Source organism: Pristis pectinata, chromosome 10, assembly GCF_009764475.1.
Source record: "Pristis pectinata isolate sPriPec2 chromosome 10, sPriPec2.1.pri, whole genome shotgun sequence".
Classification (NCBI taxonomy): domain Eukaryota; kingdom Metazoa; phylum Chordata; class Chondrichthyes; order Rhinopristiformes; family Pristidae; genus Pristis; species Pristis pectinata.
Window position 1 is genome coordinate 95,347,137 of NC_067414.1, and position 24,335 is coordinate 95,371,471.

The 24,335-nt window shown below is 43.8% G+C and overlaps 1 protein-coding gene across 4 annotated transcripts in view; it reads left to right on the forward strand.

The window, feature by feature from the left end:
- Positions 1 to 24,335, forward strand: part of LOC127574799 (CSC1-like protein 2) — a 156,979-nt gene that overhangs the window by 72,369 nt on the left and 60,275 nt on the right. For all 4 annotated transcript variants that reach the window (XM_052024162.1, XM_052024163.1, XM_052024165.1 and 1 more), the window contains 3 exons: positions 15,691 to 15,728; positions 17,614 to 17,756; positions 22,615 to 22,666. In XM_052024162.1, the coding sequence (XP_051880122.1) occupies positions 15,691 to 15,728; positions 17,614 to 17,756; positions 22,615 to 22,666 (233 nt within the window). The remainder of the gene's footprint in view (positions 1 to 15,690; positions 15,729 to 17,613; positions 17,757 to 22,614; positions 22,667 to 24,335) is intronic.

A 24,335-nucleotide genomic window follows, 5' to 3' on the forward strand; every position in this document is an offset into this window, starting at 1 on the left:
TTCTTCAGTCCTGATTATTTCCCTCCTTTGATGCTGTCTGACCTGCTGAGTTCCTCCAGCACTTTGTGTGTGTGTGTGTGTGTGTGTGTGTGTTGCTTCAGATTCCAGCCTCTGCAGAATCTCTTGTGCCTCTGTATTTGTGATGAGCTGGGAGCCAAGTGATTGGAACTGATCTTTGTTTAGCAAGTTATTTTGAGTAGATGTTGGAGCAGAATTGATGGATGCATTTAGTATACTGCTGAGTGAGAAGAGGATAATAGATTGTTTTTTGCTTTTAAAATTATTGAACTATTCATTGAAAATCATTAACTTTTGTAGATAGTATAAGAATGCTGATTCACAGATCAAGTAGAAAATGAAAGGGCAGTGAATTTTCGATGTCCTGATCAGCACTCCCCAAACATCTAATCACCAGTCAGTCTGCAATTCTGAAGAAAAGCCAAATGTGCTAAAGGGAAGGAGTTGGGAGGTGGCTTCCCATTAACTAGATGGCACTGATCTTCATTTGGCAGTTCAAAGTTCCCAATCTCTTTAATCTCTTTCACCTTATCAGTCTCCACTCAGTACCTTTGCACCTTTGTTGTGCTCTCTGTTGAATGAAGGTGGCATACACTACAGTAGTTGGTTGGCAAGGCCAGTACCTCATACTGAGCATGACTTGAGGAAAGCAAGGATGCAATGCACTCACATGACTGCCTTAGTTTTCGTACACTGGTTGTCTTTATGAAGTCGGGAGTGATGACGAGGCTGGGCCGAATAGCCTACTGTAAAAATGGAATTAAGGGTATTTGCGTTAAGGACAGAAACACTGTTTTGGAGGTTTTAACCTCTTCCAACGGCTGCTGTGTGCAGTTCCGGTCTCCGTGCTACAGGAAAGTTGTGATTAAGCTAGAGAGGGTGTGGAAAAGATTCGCGAGGTGGGCTTCATTATGGTGGGTGACAAGATTCACCAAGAGGCTGAGAGGTGACATGTCTGAGATTGAGAGGCATACATAGAAACAGTGTCTGCTTCCCATGGTGGGGTGAATAAAGCTAGAGGGTATAGGTTTAAGAGGGAGGAGGTTTAAAGGGGATCTGAGGGGTACATTTTTCACACAGTTGGTATCTCAAATGAGCAGCCAGAGGTGGAGGAGACAGGAACTTTTAAGAGGTATCTGGACAGGTACTTGAATGAACAGGGTATAGTGGGATATGGAAGTAATGCAGACAAATGGGATGAGTACAGATTGCATGGTAGTCAGTGTAGACTTTGTGGGCTGAAGGGCCTGTTACTGTGCCATGTAACCGTATGACTCCATGACACGCACTCTGGCCTTGATAAGTTCACGATATTCTTGGCTCTGTGGGGTGAATCCATGGGCCATTTATGGACCAAGCGTCAGACAGCTGAAGAGTCTACAAATGTTCCTTCTATCGGCAAGTTTCTGATCCTCCTCGCTCTTTCCACCCACCACCTGTTGCTAGAGTCACAACTTTTCCGCAGTACTTTAGATGCCTGTGAAGCTGTTACTACTGAGGCATGGTGGACCTTCCAGTCTACAAGCACCTTGCATTTGTGGTTAATTAGCCATGGGAGCGGCAGACTTGGCTGCCTTTGTGTGTAAATCTTCAGTGAAGCAGCTAGGGTATTATTGGAGCCCATGATCTACTGCCATGTGAACTGGAGTGTATAGGCAGGGCACTCACTGGTGATGGAAACACTCCAAAGAAACTAGTTGGAACCACCTACCGAACACGTTTGTCTGGCAACACTTGGTTTTTTGTGATATTGATCGGTTGGTAAGATGGCCAGAGCTATGGCAGATGGAATTTAATCCTGATAAATGCAAGATGATGCACTTTGGGAGAACCAGTAAGGGTAGAATATACACAATACATGGTAGGGCCCTATACAGTATTAAAGAGAAGAGAAACCTTGCTGGAAATCCAAGCATCCTTGAAGATGTCAGCAGAGGTAGATAATGTAGTAAAGAAGGCATATGGAATACTTGCCTTGGAGAATGTGATAGAACAAAGCACAGTACAGTACAGCACAGGAACAGGCCCTTCAGCCCACAATGTCTGGACTAAACACAGTGCCAAATTAAAATAAATCTCTTCTGACTACACAGGATCCATATCCCTCCATTCCCCCCACACTCATGTGTCTACCTGAAAGCCTCTCAAATGCCATTATCATATCTGCTTCCAACGCTACCCATGGCAGCCCATTCCAGGTACCTACCACTGTGAATAAACAAAAAAACTTGCCCACACATCTCCCTTAAACCTTCCCCCCCTCACCTCACATGCACGTCCTCTAGTACTTGACATTTCTACCCTAGGGAAAAGATTCTGACTGTCTACCCTATCTATGCCTCCCAGAATGTTATGAACTTCTGTTAGGTCTCTCCTCAGCCTCCGACGCTCCAGAGGAAACAATCCAAGTTTGTCCAACCTCTCCTTATAGCTCATACCCTCTAATCCAGGCAGCATTCTGGTAAACCTCTTCTGTACCCTTACCAAAGTTTCCACATCCTTCCTGTAATGGGGCAATCAGAATTGCACGGAATGTTGCAAGTGTTGCCTAACCAATGTTTTATATAGCTGCAACCTGACTTCCTTACTCTTGTACTCAATGTCCTGACCAATGAAGGCAAACATGCCATATACCTTCACCACCATATCTAGTTGAGTGGCTACTTTCAGGGAGCTGTGAACTTGGACCCCAAGATTCCTTTACATCAATGCTGTTAAGGGTCCTGTCTTTAACTGTATACTTTCCCATTGTGTCGGACTTCCCAAATTACTATATCTGACACTTGCCCAGATTAACCTCCACGTGACACTTGCTCGGATTAAACTCCATCTGCCGTTTCTCCACCCTTTTCTATAACTGTTCTCTGTCCTGCTGTCAAGTTTTGACAACCTTCACAGTCCACAACTCCTCTAATCTTTTGATTTGTCTGCAGACTTACTAATGCACCTATCTACATTTTGATACAAGTAATTTGTATACATCGCAAACAACAGAGGTCTTAGTACTAATCCCTGTGGAACACCAATGGTCACAGATCTCCATCCAGAATAACATCCTTCCACCACTACCCTCTTTCTTATATGGGCAAGCCAATTCTGAATCCAAACTACTAAGTCACTGTCCATCTTAATCTTCAGGATCAGCCTACCATGAGGGACCTTATCAAATGCCTTACTAAAGTCCATGTATTTAACATCCACTGCCCTACTCTCATCAATCAGCTTCTTCACCACCTCAAAAAAAAAACTCGATCAAATTTGTAGGACGTGACCTGCCCTGCACAAAGCCATGCTGACTGTCCCTAATCAGGCCATACCTTTCCAAATGTGCACAAATCCTATCCCTAAGAATCCTCTTCGGTAACTTCCCTACCACTGTTGTGAGGCTCACAGCATATAGTTTCACGGATTATCCCGATTTTTCTCCTTGAACTAAGGAACAACATTGGATACTCTCCAGTCCTCCAGGACCTTGTCTGTTGCTAGTGAGGATACAAAGATCTCGGTCGAGGCCCGAGCAATCTCCTTTCTTGCCTCTTTCAGACAGTGACCTGGGATATATCCTATCAGGCCCTGGGGACTTCTCCACTTGAATTCTCTTCAAGAGACCCAGCACCACCACCTTCCTGATCTCAAAATGCCCTGGCACATTAGCATGCCCCACACTGTTCCCACTAACCTCCATGTCCTTCTCCTTGGTGAATACTGATGCAAAGTACTCATTTAATACTGCCCCCACACTGACTCTAAGCATAAATTCCCTCCTTTATCCTTGATTGCACTAGAGAGGGTGCAGAGGGGATTCACTGGGATGGAAAGATTGGATAGATTGGGTTTGTTTCCCTTGGAGCAGAGGAGGCTGAGGGGGGACCTGATAAAGCTGCACAAAATTGAGGGGCATGGAGTAGATAGAAGGAAACTTCTCCCCATAGCCAAGTTATATAAAACTGGAAGGCACGTTTATGGTAAGGTGTGCAAGAGATTTAGAGAGGATCTGAGGAAGAATTTTTTTTCCACATACAGTAGAGGGTATTGAAATCTGGAACACACTGATGTAGTGGTAGAGGCAGGGACTCTCTCAACATTCAAAGTATTTGGATGAACACTTGAATTGCCAAGGCATAAGAATGCTATGGATCAAGTGCTGGTAAATGGGGTTAATGTAAGTAATTGATGGTAGGCATGGTGGGCTGAATGGCTTATTTCTGTGCTGTGTGACTGTCTCTGTAACTTAATAGTTTTTTTCCCCCTGTTCCAGGGAATGACCTTGATACGAGACTAAGGTCCAAGTGCTGTTAGCTATTCTTGCAACTCAGTCATTCTAAAACATTAATTACAATTTTCTTTTCAAAGCATAATAGAGGTGTTGCTGGGTTGTTGAACTCCATTATTTAACTCAAAGGCACGATAGCAACCTGATGATGAAAAGTCCAGATTCTTTTTATAGATCTACATAGGTCACCAAATCTACTATCTGCAATCACATTTTGTTTTCCAAGAGTACAAAGATTAATCTGGTATTATGTAGGTATATTGTTAACCAATCTTAGGTATTTGCTTGAGTGCTTGATGGAGAGAGCATTAAAGGAGTCAGAATATTTGGCTTTTAATTTGCATCATTCAGTAATGGATTTACTGGAAATAATTGAGGGTTGTGCAGGCTGGATTGTTGGGGGTATTTAAAGAGGAAGTAAATACATTTCTGAAAGATCAGAGATTTGAAGGCTATGTGGAAACTGGAACAAGAGAGATGAGGCCTAGAGCAGATCAGCCATGACTACCAGGGCAAGGCTGAGAGGACTACTATTTTCTTATGCTTTTACATTGAACAAAGTCTTAAATACTTCCGTAGGAATTTTAATCTCTTTCCCCCACTTGCCCCTTCTTCCTTCACAATCTAAGGTTTCAAGTCCTTGGCACCAGCCACCATTTAACACTATCCAATGACGACCTTAGTGATCAGCAGTGAGAGTACTAGTTTGTTTCTTTTCATTAAATCCAGAGTACTGCAGCCAATAATAGATGTGGTAGAGGTGTACAAGAACATTGTTGGTTTAGATAGAAGTGAACAGGGATTTAAATCTTTTTAGCAATGCATGACAGAGGTCAGAAAGTGTTTTATTCTGGGAATAGAGTCATAGAACAATACAGCACGGATACAGGCCTTTTGGCCCAACAAGTTCATGCCGACCGCGGTGCCCACCCAGCTAGTCCCAGTTTCCTGTGTTTGGCCCATATCCCTCTAAGCCCCACCCCTCCATGTACCTATCCAAGTGCTTCTTAAATGATACTGTTGTACCTGCCTCAACCACTTCCTCTGGCAGCTTGTTCCGTATACTCGCCACCTTCTGTGTGGAAAAATTTGCCCCTTGGGTCCCCTTTAAATCTTTCCCCTCTCACCCTAAACCCATGCCCCCTAGCCTTGGACTCCCCTACCCTGTGGAAAAGGCTGTTACCATCACCTTGTCTATGCCTCTGACAATTTTAAACTCTTCTATAAAGTCATCCCTCATTCTCCTACGTTCCAAGGAATAAGGACCCAGCCTGGCCAACCTCTCCCTATAACTCAGGTCCTCTAGTCCTGGCAACATCCTCGTAAATCTTCTCCGCTATCTTTCCTGTAACAGGGTGACCAACACTGTACGCAATACTCCAAGTGCAGCCTCACCAACGACTTGTACAACTGCAACATAATGTCCCAGCTCCTATACTCAGTGCCCTGACTGATGAAGGCCAGCGTGCTAAATGTTAGGGTTACAGTTAGGTTATAGTGCTAATAGTTGAGGTTTGGAATTGCTGCCTGTCAGGATGATGGAAACACAGCCTTAAGTGATTTCAAAAGAGTTGGATAAACACTTGAGAGATAATTTGCAGGGATAGGGAAGAAAGAGCAGGGAAGATGGACTGAAAGGATTATGCTCCTTGGATCTGGCATTGACTAAATGGCCTCCTGCCCATTAACAAATCTGTGATTCTACAAATGCTGCATGCTATTTGTAAATCTGTATTGTGGTAATCTTCCTGTAGCATGAGTGCTACTACTACATGTTCTGTTTGAAAGGTCTGTGTTTAAAGTGTAGCCCGACCATGCAAATTAAAGATCACTTTCGAACCACACCGTCATTACAGACTCTGCATACACCCAGTTATCAAATGGCCAGTACCATTTGGATAGCTGTTAAGTGGTGTGAGTCATGATGATAAATTTGTACTATCTGAATATCTAACAATTTAATCCCAAACGGTATGAGTGTGTCTCCAGTGGACTACATTGGCATGCATCTGAAAGCCTTTTGGCAGTTACTAAGTTTAAGTGCATGCTTTAAATAACCTACACAGATTTTATATTGTTGATGGTGGATCTTAACATTTATTCACCAATGGGAGCACACAGAGTAATTCCTTCCAAATTGGAAGTCCACAAAAGACAATGTGGTGATCTTGTAAGAAGTATATAGGACCCTGGTCAGACCCTACTTGGAGTACTGTGCTCAGTTCTGGTCGCCTCACTACAGGAAGGATGTGGAAGCCATAGAAAGGGTCCAAAACAGATTTACAAGGATGCTGCCTGGATTGGGGAGCATGCCTTATGAAAACAGGTTGAGGGAACTCGGCCTTTTCTCCTTGGAGTGACGAAGGATGAGGGGAGACCTGATAAAGGTGTATAAGATGATGAGATGCATTTAAGGTGCTGGGGAATAGGTACGGAGGAGATGTCAGGGGTAAGTTTTTTACTCAGTGGTGAGTGTGTGGAATGGGCTGCCGGCAACGGTGGTGGAGGCGGGTATGATAAGGTCGTTTAAGAGACTGTTGGATAGGTACATGGAGCTTAGAAAAATAGAGGGCTGTGGGTAAGCCTAGTAATTTCTAAGGTAGGGACATGTTCGGCACAGCTTTGTGGGCCGAAGGGCCTGAATTGTGCTGTAGGTTTTCTGTGTTCTAAGTACAAGTATCACATGAACTTGCTTGGACATAGTGAATTTGCTGCCCTGGGTTCAGCAGTGGGCATGTTACCTATGATGTGTAGGTTGCTCAATCCCCACGCAACCAATTTAAAAGAAATGCAGGATGTAATTTACTATTGAAATTAGTGAATTGTATTTTCTGAAGTCTCCCTGCTCCTGAAATAATCAGCCTAATTCAGAGTTGCTGTCTGTCCACCCTTGCTGCTTCACATTCCAGTGCAGTTTGTTAGAAAGGTATAAAAACTGATGGGGCAAAAAAAAATGAGCTGCTGGAGGAACTCAGCGAGTCAGGCAGCATCTGCGGAGGGAAATGGACAATCGACGTTTCGGGTCGAGACCTTTCGTCTGGATGGAAAGAATAGAGGGGAGTTGGCCGGCATAGAGGTGGGGCAAGAAGAAGGGTGATTGGCAGATGGAGTCGGGTGGAGGAGGGAAGGGTGGAGGTAGTGACAGAAGCTGGGAGGTGATGGGTGGAGGCAGCAAAGGGCTGCAGATAATGGAATCTGATGGGAGAGGAAGGTGGGGGAATCAAATATGGGAGGTGGGCAGGGCAGGTGGGAACAGTGGGAGGAGGGGAGCTAGTGGAAGGAGTGTGTATGTTGAGCAGATGGAGTAGGTGGGGGAGAAGAAGAAAATGGGGTGGGGAGGGGTTTGAAAAGGGTGCTTATGTGAGAGGAGCTGGGTAGATCAGGAGGGGAGAGAGAGGAACAGAAGGGAAGTGGGTTACCCAGACTGGAGAATTCATCGTTCACGATGATGGGATTTGGTGGTGGGGGGGGGGGGGGGGGGGGGGGGGGGGCGGCAGGTGTCTACTTTTTGCTGCTTAACATAATCATTCACATTGCAGGATGAAATCACATAAAGGATTCACTTACCCCCTTGGCTTGTCTGTCCAAATGATGAGCAATTTTTTATATATATCCTACTTGTGTAGTGCAACTGTATTTTGATTCCAGGATTTTTGCTGCTTATTCTGTCCCTTGAAAGGATACAGTATTATACTCCGGGGAAAATCAGTGTTCTTCCTGACATTTGTCAAGTTGCTGATTCACCAGTTTGCACCTACTTCAAGTGGTTTAGCTTGCCGTATAGTAGTGGTGTGCATTTGCTATTGGTAAAGTCGATGATCTTATTTTGCTCCCCAAAGCTGTTTCTCAGTCACCTTTTAAGGCTAAGTTGTATCTGCAGTTGAGCTATAACATGCCCATTTTCCTCCAGTCTTTCCTCCGCACAGCCTTGTAATCTTTGGAAGTGTGTATTCACTTCCTTTTTGAAAGTTAATGATTTTAGGAGTGCTGATGTTTAAAGGAAAGAAGATTTGTTGATTGTTCCTGGGGACCGACCAGATTATGTTAGAGACTTAGTCCCTTTACATTGACTTGTTACTGTGAGAGATTGTAAGACAAGCTTTTCACAGTACCTCGGTACAAGTGACAATAATAAACCAATACCTTCCTTGCTGCAATTTACTGACAGTGAACTTGGCTGTTGACAACCACAGAGTGAAAACTGAGAACTTGTCCATGGGAGAGGAAGAGGTATTCATATCAAATTACGTTTTCATAAAGTCACACTGATGTCCCGTGACAGAGGCCTTGCAGTTACTTGCATTTCCAGCTAATTGTGCTGACTTTTGATGTTTTTCAAATTGCCTTTCTAAAGTAATGGAACATGGCAGGCAATTCATTGATTCCTAAGTTGTTTGGAAAATCTGTCCTCACCACTGAACCAGCAGTGGTTCATTGTATCTTCCTGGATCACAGTGAGGGTCACCATTGACCAGAAGCTCAACTGCACCAATCACAAATATTAACCTTTGAGTTTAAAAATACTTTTACTCTGCTAGGGTGGCTGCCAGAGCACCTGAGAACATGGTGAATAATGGAACAAGTCATGCGACAGAAGAATTAAGAAGCAGTGAGAGTGGGAAATGGTGAATCAAATGTAAAAGCAAGGGGGAAAACACTAAATGCTTTGGTTGATACCTGAAGTATTCTAATAAATTTATCATGTGTACTTTCCCCTGCATGAAGCCATGCTGACTCTGATTTGATCAGATTATGACTTTCTAAATAAAAACAGAAAATGCAGGAGATACTCAGCAGGTCAGGCAGCATTTGTGGAAAGAGAAACAGTAAATGTTTCAGGTCGAAGACTCTTCATCGGACCCTTCATCTTTGACCCGGAGAGTTAATTCTTTTTCTCTTTCCATGGATGCTGCCTGAATATTCCCAGAATTTATTGTTTTTATTTCAGATTTACTGAAGCCTTTTGCTTCTCACAACTTTCTAAAAGTTCTGCTATTACCTCGATAATCAATTCTAACGATTTTCCATCTATAGACATTAGGCTGTATTTTCATTTTTATATTCATCTTTTGTTTTCAACCTCCGCTGCATTTACTTGTATACCAAGGTAAATCATAGTCAAATTGTTCAAAAAGGGGTGGAGAGGAAATGATGAGAGAAAAGTAAAGAAAAACAAGTTAATATTTAAATTTTTAAAAAGGTCTTTTGAAACCATGGCTGTAACTGGGATTTCACAATTGAACTTCTTCCATTTAAGAGCTGGAAAGGGTCATTGCAATTGTAAAATCAGAAGATTGCTTCATCAAAATGGTCTGGTTCTTGTCAAGTACCCATTAACAAAAGGAAACTGGCACATCTGCAAGACTAAAGCCAGCAGCTTGTGGTGATTCACAATCCAAGGGATAACTCTTCCTCCCCAATTTGATTACTGATAACTAAGTGTCATTAAGCTCAATTATTTTGCCAGCAAATTCTGAGCCATGTTTCTGCAGCTGAGTTTTGAATTTGCTCGCTCCAAAGGTGGGCTATGTCCTTGGATACTGCTGTTCCCAACAAGGAGAAACTGTTTGCCCAGGCTGGCAATGTGTATTTTTTCCCTGTGAAAATAGGCACGGTAGTGTAGCGGTTAGCGTAACGCTGTTACAGCGCCAGTGACCCGGGTTCAATTCCGGCCACTCTCTGTAAGGAGTTTGTACATTCTCCCCGTGACTGCATGGGTTTCCTCTGGGTGCTCCGGTTTCCTCCCATATTCCAGAGACATGCGGGTTAGGAAGTTGTGGACGTGCTGTGTTGGCGCTGGAAGTGTGGTGACACTTGCGGGCTGCCCCCAGAACACTCTATGCAAAGATGCATTTCACTGTGTTTTGATGTACATGTGCCTAATAAAGATATTGCTCATCTCATTATCAAAATACGAAGAGTACTCTTGTTCAACTTTTGTTCACAACTTCACCTGGAGATTTGAGGAGGTGAGATGGGATGTCGGAATTCTTCAGTCTTCATTTAATTCTTACACTGTTGATGTCAATGGCAAGGGCAGCATTTGTTATTTCTTCCCAACTACACTCAAAAGTGGTGATACTGAACCACTTTGAACTCCTACAGGAGGTGAAAAAGAAGCAACAATCCCAGAGCCACTGCACGTGGTTCAGTAGGATAGCTGCCTCTTTTTTTTCCCCCCTGTTTGTGTACAAAATAGCAAGGTTATACTAATGAGGCTGGGCGCTTTGGCAATCTTTCTTGTTTTGCAAAGGCAGTCAACGAGGTTTTGAAGTTCAAACATTGTAAGCCATTGGAAATAACTTGCATGTGTAAAGCACCTGGCTGGAAACGGCCTTTTTACAGTCCTTCATAATCTGCAGCCAGAGCCAAAACCATAACATGTGGGGCGTCTCATCTGTACAGAGGGTGGGAGGATGAAGTGAGCAATAGTTAAGGATTCTGTAGTTAAAGAGCAGACTGGGATCAGAGAAACGCCAGGCACAATTTCAAGATATACCGCTGCCTGTTAATGCCAACTCCATCAGTGCCAGTGTTCCTGGGACCGCATCCTGAGCAATAAATAAGTTACCAGTGTATTCTGTATTGATGTTGCCAAGGCTTTTGACATGGTCCCATGCAGGCTGGTTTAAAACAAAAATTAAAAGACCAGGGGATTGGAGGGGGAGTACCGGATTGGAGGGGGAGTACCAAATTGGATCCAACTTTAGCTCCATGGCATGAAGCGAAGGTTGACAGGTGTCTTTGTGACTGGGAGGCTTTTTCCAGTGGGATTCTACAAAGGTAATTAGTCCCTGTATATATTAATAATTCAGATGTAGTGAGCATGATAAAGAAAAGCAAAAAAAAAATTGCACATTTCATAAATCTGAAATAAAATCAATGCTGGAAATACTCAGCAGATCAGGCAGCATCTGAGAAGAGGGATAGAGTGAACATTTCAGTAACTTTTCATCAGTTCCTACGGTGCTGCTAAAGAGGCTGCAAGCACATCCTCATCAATGGCAAGGCCATACATGTGTTACGTACAGGAATGACTCATTCACAACCATGGTGCCACACTGTGATGCAGGTAGTGCTGTTGTCTCACAGCCCCAGCGACCCAGTTTCGATTGTGATCTCCAGTGCCGTCTGTGTGGAGTTTGCGCGGTCTCCCTGGGTGCTCTGGTTCCCCTCTCACATCCCAAAGATACGCGGGTGGTTAGACTAATTGGCCACTGTAAATTATTCCTAGTGTGGGTGGTGGGAAAATCAGGGTGGGGGGTTAATGGGTGATATGAGAGAGAATGGGTTAGAAGGAAACATGGGAATGAGGTTGCTTACAAAAAGAAAGCACAGACTTGAGAGGACCAATGATGATCTATGTTGTAATGAAATACGAATGATATGAATTTTCAGCCAGAAATGGTGAGTGCGTTGTTCATCTGCACTTCAAAGATCTCTGCTGGAACTGAATCCAGTCTTGAGCCAATTTGATTCACTCTGGTACCAAGAGAAAACAGCACTGGATACAGCAGCTGCAATGGCACCTTGGGCAATGCACCAGTTAGTGCCGCTGCCTCGCAGCTCCGGGGACCCGAGTTCAATCCTGACCTCGGGTGCTCTGTGTAGAGTTTGCACGTTCTCCCTGCGGCTGTGTAGGATTCCCCCTGGTTACTTCCCACCTCCCAAAGATCGCTGGTAGGTTAATTGGCTACTGTTAACTATCACTTAGTGTAGAGAAGTGGCAAAAAGAACCAGAAGGAGAGTTGATGGGCACGTAAGAGTGATTAAGTTGCAGAGCTACGGGGGAAAAGAAGGGAAATCGGACTGATGGGTTTGCTCCGCTGCCATGGGTTGAAGGGCTGAATGACCTGCATGGTTGGTGATGTTCAATAGCCCCAGGACATTACTACAGGAGCTCCTTGGGGCAGTAGTCCTGGGCTCACTCCAATGGTTTCATCAAAGACTTTCCTTCTGTCATAGGATCAGTTCACTGATTGCACAGTGTTCAATTCTATTCTACAGTAAATGAAAAGGACTCTACCTTTTATGCAACAAGACTCCACAACATTCCAGCATGGGCAGATTAATAGCAAGTAACTAAGCTGACAGGGAGTACCTATCTCCAGTTGGAGGGTCTACTCACCAGCCTTTTGTATCCAACTGACATCAGTATCCAGGGTTTCACCATTGACCAGAAACTTGACTGGAACAGCCATAAAACCCGAGGCTTGAAGAGCAGGTCAGAGACTAGATGACAACTGATGCATCTCCTAATACCCAGAGCCTTTCCATCCGCGATAAGGCACAAGTCAGGCACACACTGGATGAGTGTGGCTTCAACTGTCAAGAAACTCGACACCATCCAGGACAAAGCAGTCCACCTGATCGCGTCCTGTCAACCACCAAAAACATTCATTCCTTTTACTTCTGGCACTGGTTGGCTGAGGTGGGACTGTCTACAAAAAGTACAGCATCAAGTCACTCATCTAGGCTACTACAACAGCACCTCCCAAACCAGCAACTCTATCATAAGGAAGGACGAGGGCAGCAGACACAGGGAAGCAGCAGCACCAGCTGGAGCTTTCCCTCCATGTTGCACACCACTTGGAAATGTATCACTGTACCTTCATCCTTGCTGGGTCTAAATCCTGGAACTCTTTCCAACCAGAAGGAATGCAGTGGTTCAAAGAGGCAGCTCACCACCACCTTCACTGAGCCTTAGGGATGGGCAATAAATGCTGCCCTCGTCAGTAACGCCCAGATCCCTGAACATGATTGAAATCGAGAAAAATCAAACAAAACGTACAAGATGTTTTCTTCCTTTAGGCAAAGTATAGCGTATAACAGCAGGGGTCACTGTGTTAGAAATTTATGTGACACTAGTTCAACTTCAGCCTGAGTACTGTGTACGTTTCTGGTCATTGCACTCGAGGGAACGATGCTGCTGAACTGGTATCGGAAACATAAGGACTGAACCATTATGGCAATGTGGAAAGAATGAATATGGCGTTGTCCTCATTGGAATAGTGGAGGTTGAATGGAGAATTTATTGTAGGATATAAAACCAAGGGTCCTACAGAAATGAAGTAGGAAGGACCCTATTCAAAGAGGGCTTGTATTTAAACTAATTTAAAAGCTATGGACCTAATGTGGACAACTGGGATTAGTTTAGGTAGGTACAACTGTCGGATTGGATGTGGTGTGCTGGAGGGCCTGTTTTTGTGCTGTACAACTCTAACTCTGGTGGAAAAATTGGTGGTGTTGAAAGTTATTTTCACCCTGCCATTGGTAAGGATCTGGCTCTCACTGCCTGAAAAATTGGTAGAAACAAAGATCCTTGCCACATTTTTTTTTAATTACTTGAATGTGCCTTTGAAGACTCGTGGCCTTCAGGACTTGCAGCCTTCTGGAAGTTAGGATTGGGCTGGGGAGCTCTTTTTCAGCTAGCAAGAACACGCTGAATGTCCTCTTCCTCTGACATACATATTCTGTTTCTGTGAGCACAACCTTTGTTCTTCTAATATTGGTAACAGCTGAGGAGGTGATCTCAAAAGGATCTAAACATAGCAGTTGTGCCCATGTCCCTTTAAGATCATGGTCAGATGATACAAGTAGAAGCTCTAATTGCTTGATAAGAAGCATAGAATATTACATTGCAGACTCTTAGAACATTATACCAGCAGAATGATGGGCAATTCTAGAGTTGTGTGTCATCACTAACAGCTTACAGAACTTTTTTTCCTCAAAAGATTACTTAAGCTATAGCAGATTTTCATCAGTGACAACATAGACACTGGGTTTTCTGAAAAATTTAGTGCTTGTATGCATTTATTGGGAACTTCAGGGCAGGTACTGTTTTCAGGGAACTGAAAACCAAGGCAGTGTTTAAAAGGCTGTTAGCGATGTGGTAGATAAATGGCAGACTCAGTGACAAATCCATAAGAATTAAACCCAGTTCATCTGCTGAATATTTTTTCCACCCCTTGCCTCATTTGCAAAAGGGTGAATGTCAGGACTGCATAACAGTTTTTTAGTGATTGCATCGCCGCATCTCTCTTGCAAGCATGCCTTCCCAGTGCACAGTTGAAACATCCCACTATCAGATGACTGATCACTGGCAGTAAGCTGTGAAATTCTTCTCCTGTGAGACGGTGACTGAATTTACACCTTGCTGCCAATTCCAATGAGACAAGGGTATGAAAAAGGATTTTGTTACACTGAAGCTCCAACAGTTCAACAGAGCATGGCATCGAAGATTTGCCACTTTCATACCTGTCATTGCAGTTCATGTGAAATCTTGTCATGTGCCTCTCAGACGTGGTGACCGCACTTGATTGCTCTATTGAGGTAGAAGTTTTGGATAGGCCATCCATACTAGATTGTTACTTGCCGAAACCATATAACGTTGGACATGATCTATCTGTTCAATAAAGGGGTTATACACAAAGTGACCCTGACTAAATTGAGTTGTTCTTCCTGAGTGATTTTAATTGACCTTCCACTAATTTTTATCTCTGCCTGTTAGGTCACCTCGGCCACCTTCTTTAAGCTCCTACCTGTCCGTCTTTCCACATCCATATTTATGCTTGCTCCTGCTGCACTTGCATATTGTCTACAGCTCTATTATAACACTCCTTTAGAAAGGAAGTATCATATTAGGTTTTCTGTGCATTTTGAGCGTCAAAAAAGCATTTAATAGTGTAAGTCGTGACTACTGTTGTGGGGTTTGTGTGTAAAAGTTAATGCATGGAATGCTGCAACATAAGTGTTCCCACCTCATTTCATCTTGCCCTATCAAGATATCCTTGGATTCTGTTCTTACCCAAGTTTACTTGTACATCTTCAGCTCAAACTTTCATGTGAGCAGGTTCTGTGTTCCACGGGTTGACATTTCCCCTTCAATTTTGCCATGTTGGCTCTCAATCTAATTAAGTGCTCTAGCCATCAGGTAGCTATCAGAATCAGTTTTATTATCACTGACTTGGATGACGTGAAATCTGTTGTTGTGCAGTGCAAAAACATAAAATTACAATAAATTACAAAAACAAATAATACAAAAAAAGGAATAACTAGGTAGCGTTCCTGGACCATTCAGAAATCCGTTGGCGGAGGGAAAGAAGCTGTTTCTGAATCATGGGGTGTGGGCCTTCAGGCTCCTGTACCTCCTCCCCAAAGGTAGTAACAAGAAGAGGGCATGTCCTGGATGGTGAGGGTCCTTGGTGGATGCTGCCTTCTTGAGGCACCACCTCTCAAAGATGTCCTCAATGGTGGGAAGGGTTCTGGAGGTGGTTTCAGAAGTCTCTTCCATTCTCTGATGTACATTTAAAAAAAAAGTGTTCATTACTTGGCTAAGGGTAACAGTAGTGGTAATTTACTACACTACGCCATTCTAACATTCTAATATTTGTTTACAGGGCTTCTGTTCGTGGTTGACTGCTATCTTTAGAATAAAGTGAGTATTCTCATCTTAAAATCAAATCCATAATTTATACGGAATGATAGACAATAAAGACTTGCGTTGTTGAAGCCAAGTCCTGTAGTTGTGGAAGTGTCTCATGATGCAGCTTCTTGCTGTGATTAACATAAGAATTTTACTGCATCATTAATGTGACGAGTGGAATTTGAAAATCCTCCTGATGTAATACAAGTAAAGGCCTGATACTCCTTGGGTCTGGACCCAAGCCACACCACACATCTTCTCATTTGATATCTAGCCATCATGGTAGGGGATTTAATCACAACCAGGCAGGAGTGACACAGTGGACCCATTGTACAGCCCCCGTTGTGGTTTGCATTGCCTTCTGTCACGAGCCACCCCACCCCCAGTACTGTTACATCAGTGATTTTTCAAATGGCTCTGCCGAGCATCCCTCTGCAGATTGGTGTGTGCTTCCAGAAACCATCGATACTATCATTTCCGAGCAGCTGTTTGACACTAGTGCCCCACTGAAAATGTTGACGTTTTCTGACCACCCTTCCCTCCTTGGGCAATCGTATAGATGCGACTCCATTCAAATGCCACACATCATCCTACCTTGATGTGGAATGTATCAGATATTGAAAAGTAAGCTGTGCTGTTACATAAAACCCATTTAACAGGCTGCCAATAAGTGAGCAAATGCAGAAATCTGATGTGCTGAGAGCAGTCCTTTCACTTTCATCTCCATTTGAAAACCTACATATTGAAGTGCAGTTTATTTGAGAGTTATACCGCTCATTTTGTTCTCATTTCGTTGTCTTAACCGATAACCTGTTCCCTAAACCCTTATTAAAATATTTGCATTAAGATAATTTATTATTTCATATTTTCTCACCTCAGGAGGAGGCTTTTGGCCCATCAAGTCTATCCAGCACTGAGCAATCCCATCAGTCCCATTCCCCTACAAACCCCCCATTTCCTCTCACATGTCCATCAATTCTCCTGCCATCCAATGTACAGTAGTCAATTACCAGCACGTCTCTGGGATGTGTGAGGAAACTGGAGCATCTAAGCAAAACCCACGCCATCAGAGGGAGAACATACAAACTCGGTCCACACCCGAGATCTTGATCAAACCCAAGTGGCACAAGTTATGCAGCAGCAGTACTGCTCGGCCACTGTGTCACCTTTCATCTGTCTTTCCTGACACATTCTAAGATTTGAGATGAGTTGTAATTCATTTTGCAGTCGATTGGTTTTATAGAGTCGTAGATTAATACGGCACGGAAACAGGCCCTTCGTCCCAACTCGTCCATGCCGACCATGGTGCCCTTCAAGCTAGTCCCATTTGCCTACATTTGGTCCACTTCCCTCTGAACCCCTCCTATCCACATACTTATCCAAATGCCTTTTACAATACAATGCTTCTTGCTGATGCAATAGGGACATTTAAAAGACCCTTAGATAGGCACATGGATATAAGAAAAATGGGGTGTTATGAGCTGTGTAGGAGAGGAGGTTTAGTAGATTGATCGTTCATATAGGTCAGCACAACAGTGTGGGCCGAAGGGCCTGTACTGTTCTATGTTCTAACTGTTGTTATTTGTCTAAATGCTTTTATTCTTCTGTTTTTGAATTTTGTGCTTTGATTTAAAACTTCCTTGGAAGATGACAAGAGAAATCCTAAATGTGCTAAGAATGATTAGCCATTCCTGAACTGCTTTTGCCGTAGTTGATGAATTCCTGTGGCCACTCCAATTAGTTTAATTAGTGCTCTTTGACTATTTAAAATCCCTTTATTTCAATAGTATTTGAGGAGGAAATAGCAGGGGGGGGGAGTGATTTAAAATATGATGTATTTTCTAATAGGATGGGATGGATTTTACCCGTTACCTGTGTCTGTTTCCACTTCTCACAGAGATGAAGAGATCAGGGAGAAATGTGGCGAGGATGCCGTCCATTACTTGTCCTTCCAGCGTCACATTGTCGGGCTGCTGGTTGTCATTGGTGTTCTCTCTGTGGGTATAGTCTTGCCTGTCAACTTCTCGGGCGACCTGCTCGGTAAGTTTTGCACATCAGTGATACTGAACCTTAAAGTCATAGTTGTACAGCAGAGAAGCAGGCCCTTCAGCCCACCATGTCTATGCTGACCATCATGCCTATCTATACTAATCCCACTTGCCTGCATTCATCCCACATCCCTCTATGCCCTGCTCATTCAAGTACCTGTCCAGGTGCCTCTTAAATGCCTTACTTTTCCTGCCTCTTCCACCTCTGGCAGCTCATTCCAGGTACCAACTACTCTTTGTGAAAAATTTACCCCTCAGATCTCGTTTAAACCTCCCTGTCACCTTAAACCTATTCCCTCTAGTTTTAGACACCCCTACCATGGGAAATAGACACTGGCCATCTACCCTATCTATTCCCCTCATAATTTTATATACCTCTATCATGTCTCCTCTCAGCCTCCTATTCTCCAGGGAAAACCGACATAACCTATCCAATCTCTCCTTTATAACTCAAGCCCTCCAATGCAAGCAACCGGAACCGTGCACAATACTCCAGCCGCAGCCTAACCAGCGTATTATACAACACGACACCCCAACTCTTGTACCCCGTACGCCACCTTCACCACCCTGTCTACCCCTGTTGCCACTTTCAGGGAACTATATGCTTATACCCCCAGGTGTCTTTATTCACTGTGTATGTCCTGCCCTGGTTTAACTTCCCAAAATGTGTCACTTCGCACTTGTCTGGGTTAAATTCCATCTGCCATTTCTTTGCTCACTTTCCCAGGTGAGGTGACATCTATAGTAACCTTAGACAACCTTCTTCACTGTCCACTACACCGCTAATTTTGCTGTCATCTGCAAACTCGCTAATCAGTTCACCAATACTCTCATCCAAACAGTTAATATAAATGACGAACAATAAAGAACTCTGCATCGATCCATGTGGCACTGTACTGCTGCCGCAAAACAACAGGTTTCAAGTCATTGAAGTCAGTGATAATAAATCTGATTCTGTCACCTCTTGTGATGGATATTCACTTTCCAGGTCCCAAAAAGGCTTGTTTGCTAACCTCAGCTTTTTTTTAGCACAGCAGTATGACCTGTCCAAAGATCCACGTTTGCTTAATTAAACACTCCAGTCACCTGGGCCTGAAAATGTGGTTGGAAAAAACATCACATGCCAGTGATGTCAACCAAGTGAAAAACCAGTATAAATGTTAGAAAGCAGTCAGGGTAGGGGGGATGACTCAGAAGGGGTTACAGAAAGAAGACCTAGAATTCATTCCTCAGCCTTTGGTTTTTGTGATGGACGACTTGTTCATCTGCAACTTGTTGGTATGACTTTTTAGCTTGTAAGAATTGTACTTGTGTTTGGAAATCCTTTGTAAGTTAAAAGTTGTTGTCAGGAATTACTTATTAGAATTAAACGTGTCTCACTTAAAATAATTGTTTAAACTGCTTTGTTAGCTGGAAGTATCTCCTCCTTGGTTGGGAGGAGGGACCTACCACTCAAAATAGTGATTGACAGCTACACCTTTCTGTAGAGACTAAAGTAGTGAAGTAAACTAGTCCTTGAAGTGTAGGTTAATCTCCCTATAGTGAGGGTATTCGTAGATACTTATGCCAGATAGAACTTAAAGTCTTGACTTAAGTTTAGAGCTCTTGGCTGGTACACTCAATATCATCACACTCTGGTCACAGGCCTCCAATCTGGAAAAATGACCCTCCACTACCACCCTCGACCTCCCTACTGCCAAGCCAATTTTGTATCCCATTGGGCTCGCTCACCCTGGATCCCATGTGATCCAACCCTCCAGACCAGCTTACGATGTCAAACATCTTGCTGAAGACCTTGTGGAATATTGAACTGATGACAAAAACATAACTTTAGGTTGTCCCAGCACGGCTGTGGGATGCAAAAATTTCATCCAAAATCATGTAAAGCACTTTTCCTTCTACTTTTTGCTGCTGAACCTGTCAATTTGGGGAGCAGAGGCTGAGCACCTTTGTTTACCTGATTAAGCTAAGTGCCAGGCCATCACATGACCAGACAAGTGTCTGGGCCATGTGAATTCCCATGTAAGTTTGGGCATTTCCACTGGGCTATCACTTCTAATTTGAATACAAGTGAAATGCTTTAACATGCACAGCAAGGTAAAGATAAGGCCAGTTAACCTGTATCATAACCATGTATTGAGTCCTAACTCTTGGCTTCCTATTTCCATGTGGTGACTGATCTGATTTGTTTCCAGTATTTTATACTGTTTCTGATTTCCAGTGAGGTCTACTTTTAGTATTGGTTTATTCATTCTTGCAATGTTTTCTTCACAGTATCCCAACCAGTAGTTTGAAGTTTTTCGGTGCTCTACCTGTGCAGGGTGATGAAGTTCAAGTTCCTGTTTCTCCAGGTTTTTTGTTGAAGTGACACCCTAATTTTAAGGTCATTCTCTCCTAGTCAACAGGGCGTCTTACTTATCAGACAGAGGAGCATAGATTCATTTCATTTTCCTGACTTAAGCTTTACTGAGCCAGTCTCTTGTACAACATGTAGAAAATCCAAAATAGAAGGCAGGTTGCGCCAAACTAATTAAATGCCTAACTAAACTAATCCCTTCTGCCTATAGAAGGTCTATATTCCTCCATTCTCTGAATATTCATGTGCCTATCTAAGAGCCTCTTAAACACCTCTATCAGATTTGCCTCCACCACCACCCCTGGCAGTGCATTCCAAGCACTCACCACTCTCTGTGGGGAGGGGGGGGGGGTCTGCAGGGGGACAACTTGCCCCACACATTTCATTTGAATTTACCCCCCTCACCTTAAATGCATGCCCTCTAGTATGAGACATTTCAACCCTGGGAAAAAGATACTGGCTGCCTACTCTATCTATGCCCTTTAATCTTATAAACTTCTGTCAGGTCTCCCCTCGACCTCTGCCGCTCCAGAGAAAACAGCCCAAGTTCGTTCAACCTCTCTTTATACCATGTACCCTCTCATCCAGGCAGCATCCTGGTGAACCTCTTCTGCACCCTCTCCAAAGCCTCCACATCCTTCTCGTAATGGGGTGACCAGACTTGAATGCAGTACTCCAGATGCACCCTAACTAGAGATGGTCGTTAGCCAAGAGAACTGATGACCATTCCAAACTCTTGGTTTGGTTCAGTTTTGTTCCTTGCCATCATCTCAAATTGGTAATAATTGACGCCCATAAGCTGTACAGAGACATGAGATTCTGCAAATGCTGGAATCTGGAGCAACACACACAAAGTTCTGGAGGAACTCAGCAGGTCAGGCAGCATCTATGGAGGGAAATGAACAGTTGATGTTTTGAGTCAAGACCCTTCATCGGGACTGGAAAGAAAGAGGGCAGAAGCCAGAATAAGGAGGTTGGGGGAGGAGGAGGAGCACACACTGGCAGGTGATCACCAGAGATCGCAGAGGGGGAGCAGAGAGAGGGCCTCACAGAACCCCTGTCAAAGAGAGAGGGGAAGCTTTCAGAGTAGGCACGAAGTTTGTGCCATGGGCCGCATTCTGTAAAATTTGAAACATTGACTCAAGTAGCACCATTCAGGCAGCCATGTCACAAATAAAACCAGTTACAGAAAATAAAGTTTGGGTTGGATTAATATAATTGAGCACATGTTGGTTGAATACAATCTGAGCAATTCCCTACCATACATTCCTTTTTGGGTGTCTTTAAAAGGGTGGTAGATCTGATTTGGGTTCAAACACCTTGATACCGTGTGGCCACTCATCATGATTGTTGGTGATATTTTTCCTCATTTAAGAGGCTTGATGAGCAGCCTAGTAATCAAATGTACATGAAAGAGGGCGAAACTGCATTGTTCCTCTCTCTTTGGCTATAATGAACTGCTGATTTATGGGGTTGGGTCTGAGTTCCTTGGGGTTTTGAAGGACGAAATTTATACCAAATTCAGAGTGGCTGACTGCCAAGACCTAGAAGTCTGCGTGTGAAGTAGCATCAAATAAAAGCGGGCCAGTTGACTGTTCCATCACCAATGCCCACTCTATTATTCTGTTCTCACTTGCATCTCTGTTGGCCTGTTGTTAAGATGGAGACTAGAATAAAAACAATAGGAGCCAGGGTAAGCCACACTGCCTCTGTCTGCTCGCCTCTGCTATTGAGTGCGATCATAGCTCATCTTGTCATTGGCCTCCTGCCTGATTCCCCACAGTAGAAGTGTGTACCTAAAGTGTTCCAGTGGTTTGGCTGTAGGATTGAGTTACCTGAGTGAGCAAACAAAAGCACAGGTCATGTTACAGACTGCACTAAAATGGATCCAATCCAGAATATGAAAGTGGAATAATAAGAAAATGCAAAGTACTGCTGAAATCGGTTTATTATTGTCACATGTACAGAGGTACAGTGGAAGACTTTGTTTTGCATACCATCCATGCAGATCATTTCATTACAACAGTGCATAGAGAGAAAACAATAACAGGATGCAAAGTAAAGTGTTACAGTTACAGAGAAAGGGCAGTGCAGGCAGATGACAAGGTGCAAGGGCATAATGAGGTAGATTGTGAGGTCAAGGGTCCATCATCGTACTAGGGGACTGTTCAGTAGCCTTGTAACAGTGGGATAGAAGCTGTCCTTGAGCCTGGTGGTGTGTGCTTTCAGGCTTTTGTATCTTCTGCCCAATTTTTTTTGGTGGGGGGGGGAAGAGAGGAAGAAAATACCAGAGCTAATTGGTATTGTTTGGGTGAGGAGAGGGTGTAGACTTTGTCAGAATCGGTCAGTCTGTGTCTGAAATGGTATATTGAGTCAATGCCTCTGAGGTGCTGCTGCACTAGTTTATCTTCAGCAGTTTCTATTATGATTTGTTCTAATGACAACTTTTTCCCCTTGGAACACAATCTAAACAGTAAAATTCTGCCTCTTTCAGAAAATAATGCTTACAGCTTTGGCCGGACAACTATAGCAAACCTGAATTCTGGGTAAGCATTGTAAACCTAGTGCTTCATGTAGATCCATAAAGGCATGTAGTTCAGAGTCAAGAGTGCTGACTAGGCTGTTTTGTTGCATTATCCTTGTCAACTTGTGCATGTTACACAGGGGTTGAGCTGCCAGTGATTAAGAGTGAGAGCCCAGGTTGCTTTTCTCCACCACTTGTCTCCCTCTTTGAAGCCTGGAAACAGAGTCATAGTCATACAGCATGGAAACAGGCCCTTCGGCCTGACTAGTCCATGCCGACCAAGGTGCCCCGTCCAAGCTAGTCCCATTTGCCCGTGTTTGGCCCATATCCTTCTAAACCTTTCCTATCCATGTGGGAGTTTGCAATATTGCCTGTCCTACAAATCCACTAAACCATTGGAGCAATGTAGACTTGCACAAGAGGTTTCTACCAGTCCACCTTTAACCGGTTTGCTTGGTAGGGAATGAAAACATCCAGAACTTGTGGGTTTTCTAACTGCTTGTAAAGCAACAGCATTTTTCTCATAATATTAACACCGGGGAAAGGAACACTCAGTATAATAAAACTCTGGAATCTTCAGGGCTTTGGTGCTAGTAGATTTTCCTGTCTATTAGATGTAACTCCTTTTAATTGACTGTTTTTATTATACTACTGTGGAACATCCTTAAAAAAAAATAAAGCAGTGAGCCTAGTGTGTTAAAGGTAAAATGAGAAACATGAGTGAATTTGAAGGGAGTGTGGGAAAACTCAGCTCACCAGGGCCCCCATTCCCCACACTCCTTGGAAAAACTCAGAGCCCCAAGGAGCATGGGTATGAGGTCCTGGTGAGTTGGGTACCGATCTGTCAGGATTTCCAAACAATTGAATAGCAGGTTATCGGAGTGTTACTGTAGTGGGGAAGGGGGGGGGGGGGGGGGGGGGGGGGTGTCCTGAAACGCAGAGCTAAGTTTGAGCTGGTGTATATGGTGATTGTTACACTGAATAAATGCAAATTAAGACCAGAAATATGTTTGACAATTATTGATGATATCTTGCCTTACAAATCTATCCTCCCCATGATCACGGTCTGATCAGGGACAGCCAGCATGGCTTTGTGAAGGGCAGATTATGTCTCACAAGCCTGATAGGGTTCTTTGAGGAGGTGACCAGGCAGATTGATGAGGGTAGTGCAGTAGATGTGGTCTACGTGGATTTTAGTAAGGCATTTGACAAGGTTCCACATGGTAGGCTTCTTCAGAAGGTCAAAGGGCTTGGGATCCAGGGAAGCTTGGCCGTGTGGACTCAGAATTGGCTTGCCTGTAGAAAGCAGAGGGTTGTGGTGGGGGGAGTGCATTCGGATTGGAGGGCTGTGACTAGCAGTGTCCCACAAGGATCGGTTCTGGGACCCCTGCTTTTCGTGATTTTTATCAATGACTTGGATGAGGGGGTGGAAGGGTGGGTTGGCAAGTTTGCAGACGACACAAAGGTTGGTGGTGTTGTGGATGGTGTGGAGGATTGTTGAAAATTGCAGAGGGACATTGATAGGATGCAGAGTTGGGCTGAGAAGTGGCAGATGGAGTTTAATTCGGAGAAATGTGAGGTGGTACACTTTGGAAGGACAAACTCCAAGGCGGAGTACAAGGTTAATGGCAGGATTCTGGGTAGTGTGGAGGAGCAGAGGGATCTGGGGATTCATATCCACAGATCCCTGT